This window comes from Malus sylvestris, chromosome 3, assembly GCF_916048215.2.
Source record: "Malus sylvestris chromosome 3, drMalSylv7.2, whole genome shotgun sequence".
In the NCBI taxonomy this organism is placed as follows: Eukaryota; Viridiplantae; Streptophyta; class Magnoliopsida; order Rosales; family Rosaceae; genus Malus; species Malus sylvestris.
Genome location: NC_062262.1, coordinates 23,151,267 through 23,166,280, shown reverse-complemented (window position 1 = coordinate 23,166,280; position 15,014 = coordinate 23,151,267). Strand labels below are relative to the sequence as shown.

General features: G+C 37.2%; 3 protein-coding genes across 14 annotated transcripts; 2 read left to right on the top strand and 1 right to left on the bottom strand.

Annotated features, from left to right (window-relative positions):
• The first annotated feature begins 1,568 nt into the window (after positions 1 to 1,568).
• Positions 1,569 to 2,622, top strand: LOC126616471 (uncharacterized). Its single transcript, XM_050284530.1, has 2 exons — positions 1,569 to 1,836; positions 1,918 to 2,622. The coding sequence occupies exon 2, from the start codon at positions 1,942 to 1,944 to the stop codon at positions 2,482 to 2,484; it is 543 nt and encodes a 180-aa protein (XP_050140487.1). The 5' UTR covers positions 1,569 to 1,836; positions 1,918 to 1,941; the 3' UTR covers positions 2,485 to 2,622.
• A 450-nt stretch (positions 2,623 to 3,072) lies between these two features.
• Positions 3,073 to 8,063, top strand: LOC126615193 (nuclear transcription factor Y subunit A-1-like). 12 transcript variants are annotated; one of them, XM_050282965.1, is made up of 7 exons: positions 3,073 to 3,227; positions 3,852 to 3,927; positions 4,037 to 4,343; positions 4,422 to 4,537; positions 4,697 to 4,768; positions 6,226 to 6,390; positions 7,253 to 8,063. In XM_050282965.1, exons 3-7 carry the CDS (start codon positions 4,049 to 4,051, stop codon positions 7,679 to 7,681), a joined length of 1,077 nt encoding a protein of 358 aa, XP_050138922.1. In that variant the 5' UTR covers positions 3,073 to 3,227; positions 3,852 to 3,927; positions 4,037 to 4,048; the 3' UTR covers positions 7,682 to 8,063. The 12 variants fall into 12 exon arrangements, with proteins under 12 accessions (XP_050138922.1, XP_050138923.1, XP_050138918.1 ...); XM_050282966.1 differs by having other exon boundaries at positions 3,074 to 3,227; positions 3,852 to 3,912; positions 4,012 to 4,343; XM_050282961.1 differs by having other exon boundaries at positions 3,074 to 3,227; positions 3,852 to 3,923; positions 4,012 to 4,343.
• A 446-nt stretch (positions 8,064 to 8,509) lies between these two features.
• On the bottom strand, positions 8,510 to 14,351 carry LOC126615192 (uncharacterized). The gene is made up of 5 exons (XM_050282956.1): positions 14,189 to 14,351; positions 12,031 to 12,345; positions 11,374 to 11,575; positions 9,266 to 9,494; positions 8,510 to 9,023 (listed from the first exon to the last, which is right to left on the bottom strand). Exons 1-5 carry the CDS (start codon positions 14,285 to 14,287, stop codon positions 8,741 to 8,743), a joined length of 1,128 nt encoding a protein of 375 aa, XP_050138913.1. The 5' UTR covers positions 14,288 to 14,351; the 3' UTR covers positions 8,510 to 8,740.
• Between the last annotated feature and the right edge of the window lie 663 nt (positions 14,352 to 15,014).

Below are 15,014 nucleotides of genomic sequence, written 5' to 3'. Positions count from 1 at the left end.
GAAGAACTCGCTCAGATTCAAGAAACTTAACATGTATTTATACGCGTTCAGAGATCACAGAGCAACCATGTATCTCGTCGCATAAAGCACCTCCTTAACCAATCTCGAACGAAGCGAAAAACACGTTATTTCTGTGGAACAAATTGTAAGCCTTCAACCAAAGTCCCCTGATTTTCTTCACTACCATCTAGAATTTCTGTGAGGCTGGACAACACAAGCATGTATCAACTATAATTGGGTTTGGAATCGGAAGCAAGTTTCCAACGAGAATGATGTTTTTGATGGCAACGATGTTTGAACAAACGTGGGAGAGAGAGTTAGTGTTTTTGGAGGAGGACAAGACTTATTAAAGACGGTAAGTGTTGATGTCGGGGGCAATTTAAATCCTAAGAAATTTTGAATTTATGTCGGTTACCATTTCAATTAAGCGATGTCATTTATGACACGATTTCACCGTAAGCTCATTATGATGGATTGTTTTCAGCTGTTCAATTTTCATCCAACGATCCACATCCCATCCGCACATAAGGTCCCCGAAGTTTCGTCCGCGCCTTAGAAAACGCGGTAGCTGGATCATATTGACGGGTTGGGCCAGAAATGAAACTGGGCCCGTAGATGGGCCTAACCCGGACCTTTTTATTCTCACCGACAGGCAATGCAATGCAATGCAACGCACCTTCCGGGTCGCCAACATGGAAATGTCAAAATTACGGAGACACGTGGCAGACGCTGCTAGCATTCCACCGGCGCTGTGGTCCCCACCAAGACGCCACGCGTAACCCGAATTTTGCCCGTCCAGTGAGGGTGACGCGGGCCTTATTGTAATTTCATTAGGCCATCTCCAACCGAAGGGTCCAGAGGGCAAGAGGGCCGAAAATAGCCCTAAAACCGTCTCCAACCGAGGGCTAGGCCAGAGGGCTCTGGAATCTGGGAGGGTCCCACGGGATCGGAGAGGGCTGGAGGGCTGGCTGCTGGCTGGCTATTTTTTTTTTTAATATTTCCTATTGCTGTCGGTTAAAACCGACAGCATTAAAGGGTTTTTTTTTTTTTTTTAATAGTTCTGCTATTAGTGTCGGTTATAACCGACACTAATAGTTTGAAATGTTTTTTAATCTAACGGCTAGCTGAGTCAGCTAGCCGTTGCAACTAGCCGTTGGTTTTTTATTTTTTTATTTTTTTTATTTTTTTATTTTAAACATTTTTTCTTCTATAAATATGGTGAAGTTCTTTCAATTCTTCACTTCATTTGCAATATTTCCTTCTTCAATATTTTTCAATATTTCCTTCAATATTTCCTTCAATATATTTTCTAATATTTCCTTCATCTATAATATTTGTTTTAATTTTTCAATATTTCCTTCAATATATTTTCCAATATTTCCTTCATCTATAATATTTGTTTCAATTTTTCAATATTTCCTTCATCTATAATATTTGTTTCAATTTTTCAATATTTCCTTCATCTATAATATTTCTTCACTTCATTTGCAATATTTCCTTCAATATTTCCTTCATTTTTTTTCAAAAAAAATGGCCTCATCTGCAATGAAAGGTAGGGTTTGGACCCGAAAAGAAGATGAAGCTCTTTGCAAGGCTTATAGATGGATCTCAGAAGATAGTGTGAGGGGGATTTCTCAAACAAGTGAAGGTGTTTGGACTCGTGTGTCCAAAAAATACTTAGAGTTCTACGAAGGCACCACTCCACCAAATACCCGAAACCACGAAAGTTGTTCTTCAAGATGGAAGAAACATCTTCATCCAAGTTTGAATAAATGGCATCAAGCACTATTAGCAGCAGCACGTAGACATGAAAGCGGCGCCAATTACTATGACGAAGTTAGTGTTTTTACAGTTTATTTTAAATGTTTAATTATATTACATTTAATTTCCTAAAATTTTTTTAATTATATTTTCTAGGTACGCCAAGCGGAGGAATTGTATATGGAGGGCAGCTCAAAACCCTTTCAGTTTCACGGTTGTTGGGAAATTTGTAAAGGGTGGGTGTTATTTGAAGATCCACCTCAACATAGAGTGGATCCTTTGGAAGCTGCATCCCCATCTGTAGATATGAATGAAGATGGATCTCCTACCATTCAACAAACAAGGGTAGAAAATCCGACTCCGTCCGAAATTTCTTTACCTAGGGCTATGGGACGAAACAAGGCCCGAAGGTTGAGGGAAAAGGGCAAGGCAAATGCTGATTACGCCGCTCAACATGAAGTGGCGGCCTCATTTCGATTACTGGCGGAGCAAAATGCCCGTGAGGCGGAAGAAAGGAAGTGTAGACATGAAGAGCGAGCCAAACAAATACAAGAAGAGATGGATGATAAGAATATGGAAAGGAACACTTCGGATTACACTCCAATGAGTAAGGCCTATTTTGATAGGAAAAAAAAAGAAATTATGGCTCGGCGGCAATTGTTTACCTCTGACTATACTCCTACAATGGCGGATGATGAAGATGATATTAATTATGGATATTAAATTTAAGTCGTTGTAATTTTTAAATTTAAGTTAATGTTGTTTTTAAATTTAATTTGTAGTGTTTAAATATAAGTTGTTGTTTTTAAATTTAAGTTGTTGTAGTTTTTAAATTTAAATAATAAATTATGTTTGGTCCTATGGCCCTTTGGCCCTCGGTTGGAGACGGTTTTTTGTGACAGGGCTAAAACGAGCCCTTTGGCCCTCTGGCCCTCGGTTGGAGACGGAGGCAAATATGGTCCTGTACTGTTCATTAAAATATTAATATCTTGGGGAATCTTGGAGGGCTAGAGGGCTCAAACGAGCCCTCTGGCCAGCCCTCGGTTGGGGATGGCCTTATTTTTTATGTTTTCGCTCCAAAATGTCCTGCGATAACGTCATCCGGGTGGACCCCTCCACCCTCCCCTCCCGCTGCCGTCACTTAACAACCTACAACCGGATCAAACAATCAAACCGGTTCCAGTCTCTCGATTCTCCGGTTCTCCCAGACAAGAGCCTTCCTACCCGAAACCGGTCTAGAGAGTTCCAGGTTGGGATAATCCACGTGTTGGTTAATTAAACTCTTAGAGCAATGAGGTGGGCCGCGCGGTGGGTGACGAAATCATAGCCTTGAAGTGGAAATAAAATAGGAGTGCTCTTCCGGTACAGTTATATACACAGTGAGATTACATGGAATTGCAGAGAAATTGTGAGATTCCGAGGCCCAAAATCTAGGGTTTTTTCGGGATTGGCTTTTCTCTCAGCAAGTCTGGTAAGATTTTTCGATAATTTTAAAATTGGGATTTCGAATTTTTGATCTTTCGATTATTAAATTGGAATTTATTTGTGTGGTTGATTTCTAGGGTTTGTGAGAATTGGGGGTTTTGATTTGGTTATGTTTTATTGCATGCAATTGTGATTTCGGTATGTTTAGGGTTTCTGGAATTCTAGATTGTTTCTGGGGTCGGGGAATTTTGATTGTGGTCTGTTTGGTTCCCGAGAAAAAAAGAGGAAATTTTTGGTTCGTAACTGTTAAGTCTTTGTTAATTGTATGTCCAGAATACTTCACCCAATTGAGTTTCATGATTGATACTGTATCTGGAGTATCATTTTTTAAAACGGGGAGTGTATTCTTCAGTATTGAATTTCTATAATAACTTAAGTAAATGGTGATTATTTAGAAGTTAATTATGAGTTAATATTTTGGAGATCAGGTAATTAGAAGGAATAATTTGGTTGAGCGTAATGCAATTGTTCTGCTTAATTTATGGGAAACAATTAATGTAAAGCATAGAACTTTCAATGTTTTTTGGTTTTGTTTTTGAATTGCTAGATATTTATGGAGTGAGAAGAGAAAGTGGATTTTTATGTTTTCTTTTGTTTTCTTTTAGCCAAGAGGCGTGCACGTTTTGGCCTTGAAGATCACATATTAACTGAATTCTCAAGAAAGTGGTGGTCAATTTGTTGGTACCTTATTTTTATTCATCACCCCTTATGGTTTTGTTTGTGGCTGCATGTTTTGATTCTCTTTTTGTACTTCGTTATATGTAGAACTAAGATTTGGTCTCCATCTAAGGAAATTTGAGGAATGCAGCCAAAATCTGAAGCTGAAAATCGACTACATGCTCATACTGTCCCACCAAGCAGTGTTTATTCGGAACCATGGTGGCAGAGTGTTGGATATAATCCCATCTCCCCAACTGGAACCGGGAGGAATGTATCCAACACATCTTCGTTAGAATGCCCAAATGGTCTGTCAGAGTCTAATGATGATCAATCTTTGTCCAATGATGAGGCAAATGAAGATGATGATGATACTGCCAAAGATTCACATACTACATCTCCAAGATCAGGTAGCACTTCCTATTATATCTGGGAATTTGGTATGATGCTTCCCCCCCCCCCCCCCCCCCTCCTCTTCTTAGTTGGATTCAGTTTTTAATATTTTGTTTCAACTTCAGCTGGAAATTATGGGCAAGACCACCACAATGTAAAGCATGCTGGATCCAGTGTACCTACAGTGCGTGATGATTGCCTTGCGCAACCACCACAGCTTGAACTTGTTGGTCACTCTATTGTAAGTTCATATTATTTTCTTAAAGATTTATTGCCTCAGAACTAGTCCGACTCTGCTGATAATCATCAAAAATTGGATTCTGTAATGTTGAAGTTCAGGTACTCGTACTTGCATGTTTTTGGAATGTAAGTGTCCTAGCTTTTATGCATTTGTTTGTAGGCGTGTGCTTCAAATCCTTATCAGGATCCTTGTTATGGTGGAATGATGGCAGCTTATGGACATCCACCTTTGGTATGTTAAACAGTAATATCCTTGTGTGAGGTACCATCTTACATGTCATGTTGGATTTGCGTGTTTTTATTTTCCGTGCAATGATGTAATGGTTCAATAACTTCAGTTTCTGCAAATGTTATACTTACCTTACTGACTCCAACAGTCTGTATTTCTAAATGTATTTAAGCATTTACTGACAGTTCATTTTCTTCAGTTATTTTTCAATTCTATGACATGATTTTTTTTTTCTGATCTGACTGGTTTATTAAAGATTTTTCTGTTTTTTCTTTATTGTTTTGCAGTCATATTCTTCTTAATGTTTTTCTCCATACTATTTGGTGGCTTATGTGCATCCTCAGAGTAGTTTGAGTTGTCCACTTTTGCGTATGTCCTAGAATGGGTTAGCTAGGAATTGGTGGAATGTTAAAAGATTACAGAATTTCAACAAATTTGGATGGGGAGGAGCAATGGAGATAATGAAATAATCTTATCGATCGAGTCTATGGAGAGAAAATCCCAAGACTAATCACAAATCCTACAATAGAACTTTTTTATTTAAAGAAAACTACCTATGATAATGCTAGAATCCATAAAATTATAAAATATACAAGTTTTAAAAAGTCAATCTAAGAGTTCATGTTGACTGTTGTTAACAATCAATTTATTTTGGATCTTGGGAGTTTTGAATATTTTTGTCTTCTTAGAGTTTCTTACCATTGAGTCAGACTGTGTTTCTAGAAGTCTGGGAATTCGGTTTGAAGACTACCAAGAAGGCTATCTTCTGTAAAGTAAATCAGAGCAAATCAGATATTGGGTAGTAAAAATTTTCTTTTGGTTTTTTAGAAGTATTGAATGTCTTAGTTTTCTTACGAGTCTCCTTCCTCGTAATTAGACCAAGTATGTCTACGAGTCTGAAGACTATAAAGAAAGCTGTCTTCTGTGATGCAAATTAGTTTTGGATTCACAAAAGTGTTGTTGAGGGCTTGGTGCCTTGATATGTCCTCGTGCATTTTATCTTGTGTCATCTCATCTGTGTTATTCTATATAACCTAATGTAAATCCCTCCTACGTACCTTTGTAATGATCATGGAGTGCATTTCTATTGCCTCCTATCAACATTTTGTGATCTATTCCTTACTAACTTGACATCAAACCCTTGGAATTTGGAAGTCCCTCACCCAAACTTAGCCTAAATTTACAGCAGTCCTAAATCTTTTTTTTTTTCCTGATTTTCTTTTATGTCTAAATCTTTTGCCAACTAAAGCCTACCAAAATCTTGGTTAGAAGCCCACTTTGTGTTGTCTTGCATCACGGTGGTAGCGGCGAAAAACAGATTAGTTATAACATTGAACCTGTTCAACTTACGTTTCTTGGGTATGATATCGATTTAATCTTGGTGCATTTGGAAGTTTATGATGAAGTAAATCTTGATATGTAAATGTGTGAGACTGTTAAATGCTGTTTCGACTGGTCAGGGTTATCCTCCTTTTCTTGGAATGCCGCATGCTAGAATGCCATTGCCTCTTGAGATGGCACAGGAGCCTGTGTATGTAAATGCAAAACAATACCAAGGTATTCTCAGGCGAAGACAGGCACGTGCAAAAGCAGAACTTGAAAGGAAGCTAATAAAAGTCAGGAAGGTAGAACCCATACACAAGTATTTGTACTATAAATATGTTATATTTCATATAGATGTAATGTATATATGCTTCATGTGCCTGTGAACCGTATCTCTCACTTTTCGTAAGACATTTATTGGGCCTGTTCTCTTTGGTTATAGAAAATATTGACTTTTACATAATCACAATTCAATTGAAGCTTTGTGATTGTTTGAAAAGAGCTTTGAGAATTGTCTGAGTGCTCACTTTTGTGTATAACACTAAAGCTTACATAGTTGTATAATGTGTGTTCTTTGGTATACCTCCTTAAGAGGAACAACTTATATGACTTGTGCACTTTCCAGTCTCTATTGCGTCCATGAACTTATTCGGCTGTCTACTCTGTTTCTTTCCATCAAAAGATTTGCATGCTCCTTAAAGTTTATGCATTGGTGTCATTGTAATTGAGTTTTTAATAAGGTAAATTAGATAAATATGCCTACCTGAATATGGCTATGCAATGTCCGTGAAGTATGCGTAGAGGGATGCATTGTCACCTGCACTCTGCCAATGGAAGTATGTGCTTGCTTAGGAATTAGGATATACATTTATGGTTTGACATGTGAAGTACATGTCGTTACTATGAACCTTTCAATTGCTGTGTTACCCATATTTGGTATCAGTTTGGTAAAAGTCTGTTTGTCTAGTCGATAGCGTGAGATTAATGTGTAATTGTAGGTTGCTTATTGTAAGAGTCTGAGGATATATGTGGCCGTATGATGATAATTTTATTTCAGCCGATGTGTTCCAACTCAAATTGTTAGTATTTGTGTTTCTATGTAATATGAATAGCTTGCAAGCATATAAACTTTGGTAAATTGTTCTTTAATTTCATTTTCTACAGCCGTATCTTCATGAATCACGACATCAACATGCTATGAGAAGGGCGAGAGGTAATGGAGGACGTTTTGCAAAGAAAGCTAATGGTGATACTTCAAACAGCACTGGACTAGAAAAGGGTACAAGTTCTGGTCCAGCCCACTCATCACAATCTGGCAGTTCATCGGGTTCAGAACCCTTTCCGTCAGATTCTGCCGAAACATGGAATTCCCCCAATAGTCAACGGGAAGCAAGAGGTTCCCAAGCGCACGATGCGTATGCGGCTCACAATTATGCAAATGGTAGTGGCTGCTACCAGCCCCATGGTGGCTTGCAGGCTTCAATATATCCTTCATACTCGGGCAAGAGAGGGGAAGAAGGAGATTGTACAGGCCAGCAACGGGGAAGCATATCTTCGAACCAGGCCTCACAGAGGCGTCTTGCCATCCAGTGAACCGCTGGAGGCAGATGCTGTGGACTCTACCAGAAACGGGGCGAGTCCCCCTTGGATCTCTTTGGCAATGTGTTTGCCAGGCGGCAATTCATTCTTGGCTGTGTTCTTGCGCTCGAGGCATAAACGTAGGGAAGGAGAGATATTGAAGGATCATTTGGCGTCGGTGAAGTCCTTTTGACTCTTTCATTACGTCCTTTCCTACTTCTGCCTAATGTACAGAGTAGTTTTAGTAATTCTAAGTACATACGAAAGACGGAAAGACGGAAAGACGGAAATTTAAACGGGTCGTACTCTTGTTTAATGCATCAACCATCTTGTGTATTGTGTTTGTCACCTTCATTTTGAGATGTGCGGTTGGAAAGATATTGGAATTTCAGTTGTTTTTTGGTTGTCGTCGATAAATGCTTGTTCTGTATGCTTATGGCTGCCGGTGATTTTGAGTATTATTCCCCTGCGTGATAATCCTATTCGGATCCATCTATCCGTTTCATAGGATGTGATTTGCAGATTCTCCAAACTGCGAAGACGTCTCATCTTTTAGAAATTGAACTTTCCTTGGCAGGTGTTTTGGAACTCTTTCAAGTTTTAGAGAGCGATATGCGGGTCGAATCATGGTATCGTTATGTACCCGTTTGGTAATTATTTCGTTTTTGTGCTACAATTCGGGAAAAGTGTGTTGGAAATCAGACAACAAAAACTAAAAATTAAAAATCTGAAGCAATTTTAAGCTTGCTTTCACTTTCAATTTGTTGTTTCATGTGCACGCACGAAAAAGTGAACCCTAAAAACGCAAATACAAAACGGTCATCTGCTTAGCAACAAATAATATTGTGAAAAGCCTAGTAATATTTGTGTATTAGCCAGAGTCATAACCCGATAATTACAATCCAAGTAGTCATGTAGGAGCACACTACTACACCTTACAAAAATTTTCACAGATTCTTAATCCAAGAACAATTCTGTAACTAATTGCTTTATTGTCTGATACACGGTTTTACACTCGAATTTAAAGGGAAAGGGCAACGAGAAGGCGGTGTGTTCTTTCGGGTATTGCAAAGTTTATATGTCATCGTGTTTTTGTTCATCACTGTTGTCTAGGTTTTCTTCACTACTATCTAGGTTTTCGTCATTGTTCTCTAGATTTTCACTTACATCTGCATCGTACTGCACTGTCAAAGTTTCTGCATCGATGCCGTCAGGTGGTGTCACCTCTTCCTCGGTTGCATTGCTAGGCTCTGTCGCGTTCACCACAGTTTGCTGCTTCTCCATCATCCCAGAAAGCGCCAATCTTGGAGACCACTCGATAACATCATCGATAATGTTAGATACACGTTTCTGGTACCTGCAACAATGTAGAGTTAACCATTAGTATGATACGCAACACCAAGCAGCAGAAAATAGAATCAGCATGTTCGCAGGCTGAGGATCCATGATTGCGTATTTAGGGTCCCAACAAAAGATTAAATATAAAGAAAATGGTCTTCAAATTATTGTGGATCTGAATGTTTTTAAATTTCGTCATGTTTAGCCACAATTCGTCCCCCTCCCCTCCATTACAGTTTATTTGGTTGGTTTAGAACTCACCTGGCTCTGGCAGCTTCATCAGGAGCATGGTGCCTCAGCAGCAATATGACCAGCACTGCAATTGCCGCATAGAAAACCCTTGTTGTCCACTTTGGTCGCTCCTCCTCATCCTTCTTGGGCCAGAAACGGAATAGTTCTCTCAAAGTAGCTTCCTCGGCGAGAATGTTCGGGAAAAACCAAACTCGCTTTCCTAAGACAATATATAGAACTCCAAATATTGTTCCCCTCACTGGAAATTAAAAAAACACAACAAAATTAAATGTTTATGTTCGACATGAAAGAGAACAGATCACTAAAAGCAACGATCATTTGCATTATTAACCCTTCAACCCAAATCAAGGAACTAAAACGCCGCAGAAACAGAAAAGATGAAGCTTGAAGTCAGCTAAAAAATCTAGATACAAATTGGTGAGGATTGTAGATGCCCATATAAGGTATTCTAGAAAGATGATACCCCATTCAAAGAAATGAAAGTGTTAAGACAGAAATTTGTAAGATCTTTACGCCAAGATGATGCCAAATCCTTATAGTAAAAACAAATGTAAAGGTGGCTGTGTTTGCATGCATATGTTTACAAAGAATGAGATATAAACCTAGAATCTACAGATTCGCATCGTAATCAATTACGTTTGTATACTGAGACATACTTCAGAGACTAAAAACAAACGAAAGAACCTGTTGATTTACAAAAAGGTTTAAGTCTAATAGTATTTAGCATAGAACATCAAGAATCATAAGGTGCATGATTCTTGAAAGGCAAAATGGCATAAGAAAATTAGTCCCAACATTTAGCAAAGGTAAAAAAGGAAGAAAAAATGTGTCGAGGAATCCTAAAAACTTTACAAACTAGTAAAAATCTGCCTCTTGTTGACAACCAACGACAAAAGTTTCTGCCATCATTGAAAGTAACATTTACTTGTGAAAGATGATAGTCCCTCGTACAATAATGTGATACTCGTAATAGGCAAGGAACGCTAATCAAAAGCTGAAAAGGACTACAGGCAGCGTAGTGCTTAATGTAGATGTGGCATACCCTATTTAATTAGAACCCCCATCTTAATGCGCTCTGCTAGACATGGGCTAATAGGTGGGCCTTGAAATAACTAGCTATGTCTCTGTCCATCTCATCAAAGTTGTGTACTTTCCATGTGCCCCATTTATGCTGATGACCTAGTAAAATCTACTAGCTTCAAGATTTGATATCTTGATTTAAAGGCATCACACTTCAAATGCTTGTGTAGTCATCCTCACAAGATTAAGGAATGGAATGCACAGGTATAAAAGTATAAAGCGAGAAAGTATATAACCTAACTAAATCTAGGTATTCTATAAACATATAAGCATAGTTGTACTAGCATGTCACTGACTCTATAAAAGGTCGTACCCAGTGCACAAGGCTCCCGCTTTACGCAGGGTCTGGGAGAGGTGAATGTCGGCTAGCCTTACCCCCATTTTATGGAGAGGCTGCTCTCAAGTCTCGAACCCGAGACCTACCGCTCATGGGCGAAGTCACTGACTCTATACAACCTGAAATATCTATAAATATATATATATGTATGTATGTATATATGTATATATCTATAAATATATATATATATGTATGTATGTATATATATGCATATATGTATATATGTATCTAGATATGTATATATGTATGTATATATATATGTATATATGTATATATGTATATATGTATATATGTATATATGTATATATGTATATATGTATATATGTATATATGTATATATGTATATATGTATATATGTCAATTGCAAGGCATATTGCTGTCCACCATATCCACCACATCACTAATGTGCAAAATTGTTGCTATATCCAGCACAGCAGTACAACAACAACAACAAAACCTTTTCCCACTAAGTGGGGTCAACTATATGAATCCTAGAACACTATTGTGCTCGGTAAGTGTTGTTACTATATCCAGCACAGCAGTAAGTGTAATAAAATAGTGACCATTTTGAATAGGGGTGGTATGAACATAATTTATACTCTAATATCCACATCACTATAAACCAATAAGACTTAAGAAAATGTAAAGTTCCTAATGATATTTTAAACTAAAAACAAATGACCAAAAGTTCAGAACTTACAAACTAGTAGAGAAAAAAAAAGTAGCAGGACCCCGAGACATGAGTAGAGTATTAGTAACTTGCACCGATGCGGATATACAGGAAACAAGCATATTGCCAATGTAACCACCGGCCAGAAAAATGAAAGAAGTGTCTGCCAGAGAGGCCTTCGTTTTACAAAAGTCCATGCAAAGAAGGCATCATTCTCAGAAAATACTTGGTCCTGCAAATAACAATAAACCATTTACCAGATGTGGTGTGTGGTGGTTAGAAAATACATGAAGAGAAGAAAGCACATAGAAAGACAAGATTTAAACATAAGTAAACCTACTAAAGGGACATTTCAAAACACTTTCGAGTAAGTTCACCCATTTCCTCCATAGTTTTCAATGTTTTATAAATATAAAATCAAAATATTGTAATCTAAAGTAAAAAGTACAAAAGGGTATGATAAAATCACCACATGTAAACAGTATACAAGTACAAAGTAAACATAAAAAGCGTAGTATGATCATAAAGAGTAGGAGTACATAGGCAATGCAGATATACTGAAACAGAAAAGCCGGATTTAGTCACCTTAAGTGGTTCCTAAGATGAAACGAAAAAACTAAAAGGCAGAGCCTGCAACTGCAAGGGCAGCAAGCTACTTGTACAAGAACAATTAAGAGGTTAGCTTACCGGAAAGATCTCCAAATGTGCAGGCCATGTAGACAACTTTCTCTTCCCAGGACGAAGAGTTTTCACCACACGATCACAGCGCACCAAAAGATTCTTTCTCAGTAAAGCATCGGCAATATCTTCAGCTTCTAGATTTCTATCTGATTCTAGAATATCTTTAACATCAGGATGATTTCTCAAAAAGCTTACAAAATCCTTTCCCCTGAAATATTCCACGCGTGTCTCCTGTAGAACAGCCCACCTAGACACCAAATCCTTATTGTCTCTCACCTTCTCGGCAAACAACTGGAACACATCTTTCTGGGTAGCTTGTTTCTGAATGGAAATCACGAGGCAATCAGCACACAATGAAAATATTGGCAGGCTATAGCAACAGAAACCAGTTGGCCAAAACCTATCTTTCCTTGAAAAAATAATTCCAAAACAAAATTGGACAAAAATAATAAACAAGCTGAGGAGCTATATCCAAAAGAAACAATAACTTTCTTGTCACTGATTACTAATTATCTAAGGTTGAGATAATCAAGTGATAAAGAGAAGGACATTATAAGCAGTCGTGCACACTAAGAAATTAAATTCATTCTAAGTATCACCAAGTAGGCAACACAATCTAATTCTACAATGCAGAATATTCCAAAATCTCAATATTTGAGCTATGTATGGATTTGTTTTGGAATTCATCTGAGGCTGCCGACTCCGGAATTGAAGTTTGCATGCTATAGAGAAGACTAAAATCATGCAAGAAAACTTAAATTCACAACAGCACATAATAGAAACACAAAGTTATCATCTGGTTGAAGGAATTCAGTACTATCACAGATTCAGTCTCCAGTATTTACAGTATCAGAGAAAATATAAGGAATCCCAACGTCCATAAATTTGCTATCCTCCACTTACAATGCAATCCAATGATAAGACACATAGTCCACATTCAAAAAATTTCATGTTGGATGGAAAAAAAACAAGGATACTACACTCAGGAGATATTGACTACAAATGGAGGTCCACTGTAAATTGCTTAGGGCTCGTTTGATAACCATTTGGTTTTTGGTTCACTTTTTGTGCTTGGGATATGGAGTAAGAAAATGGTGGAAAGGAAAGACGAAAAAGAGTGGAGAAATGACTGATGGAGAGACGTAGAAGGAATCCATAAGGAAGGGTACACAAAAAAAAAACTAAAAACAAAAGACTATTTCAAAAATATTTCAAGTAGCTTTTAGTTTAAAGGTTTTGTTGTTATTCATTCTTCTTTGTTTTTTACCCTCCCTCCCACCATTCTTCTTAATCCCTCCTTTATACTTTTCCCATATCACAAGCACAAAAAGTGAAAACTAAAAACTAAAAACCAAAAACCAAATGGTTATGAAACAGGCCTTTAACTTATAGTGAAGATGTAGTGATAAAGAAAGTACTTAGTAAGAGTTTCTCTTCAAGAACAGTCCTAGAATTAGCACCCCATCTACTATGTCTTTTCATTGCTCACACAACATAGGAAAAACAATTCCAATTTGGTAATGCAAGAGAAAAAATGTGATCATCGAACATTTTCTGATCCGTTCACTGTGCCCCCTTACGCTTTACCACTTTCTGTTTTCTTTTGCTCTGAAGAATGTCTTTCCTTTTTTAGGCTAAACCAGGTTGCTAATACCAAAATCCCTGCCTCTCTACTAGGTTAAAGATGCCCAATAACAGAAATAAGGAAATACCAAATCGCTCCAATCTCAAAAGCTCTACCATGAACAACAAAATGATCCAACATTCCATAGATACCCTTGCACCCTGAAGTAAATTCAATATTATTAAAGCAAAAACCCAGCACCATTGAAGATTTTCTTCAAATGGGTAATCATTATCGCAATTTTATGCCCTTATAATCCTTAGTTAAAATTCCTAAATAATGAAATACATTGTATTCAAAACTTCAACTAGTTCCTTCCCTCTCCTACCCAATTCAGCAAGCAATAAAATTTAATAAATAAATAAATTTTATTTAAAAAAAAAAAAGGCAGTGCTTTTCACAATACATAACTGCGGAGAAAACAAATCAATTGCCAATTTTCGAAATTTCATTTCCCAGATATAAACAAAATTCAAAATTAAAATGCCCAATTTCATATATGTGAAACCCTAGATCAGGGATGAGAGAGAAAGAACAAACCCTAGGAGGGGTATCAGAGTTGGAATCTCTGCCGCCGTTTTGAATAGCGTTTGATGACCTTCGCACCCTTTTCTTCTCTGCCCCTCCTGCTTTCTTCATTTCTCCAGTGCCTTTCTCTCTCTCTCTCTCTCTCTCTCTCTTCCCTTTGTTTTGAAATGTATACAACAACAAATGAAAAATAAAAGTAAAAATATAATTACTTTAGACAATTTACTTTGGCTTTAGTTCTTTCCCAGAGAAATATTTAATTTTTCTGCCAAATAAAACGAAGAAAATGTAAAAGCCAAGTGTATATATATTTTTTTTACTCTCGTTTTCCTTTTATGCCGGCATTTTTTGACATTTATGTGCTTTCTTTCAGTAAAAAATTTAAAGGAAAATAAAAGAAAATAACTATTTTATCTTTTCTTTTATTGACATAATCTTTGTTCAATTTTTATGTTTTAGAAACACTTGACATTTATTACGATCTAGTGGTATTTCTCTACACTTGTGAGAAGTCTTAGGTTTGATTATCGTCAAATGCGATTTTAAACCACATTATTGCTACCTCATTGTGAGGCTAAGCCGACTCCCTCATCCCCTTAGACCATCTTCAATGGTTTGGCTAAAAGCCAAAATTTTTAGCCCGGAAAATTTAGCTTTTAGCCTAGAAACAGTTTTTCTGCTCCAACCGTTCAGGCTTAAAATTTTAGCCCGAGATTATTAAAGAATGAACTTAGGCTATTTTTTTCTTAAATTAATTTTTTTTAAATGTAGATTATCGTAAATTAATTTATGAACATTTTAATCTAAAAAATTTTAAATTCCGATGAATATTGAAATA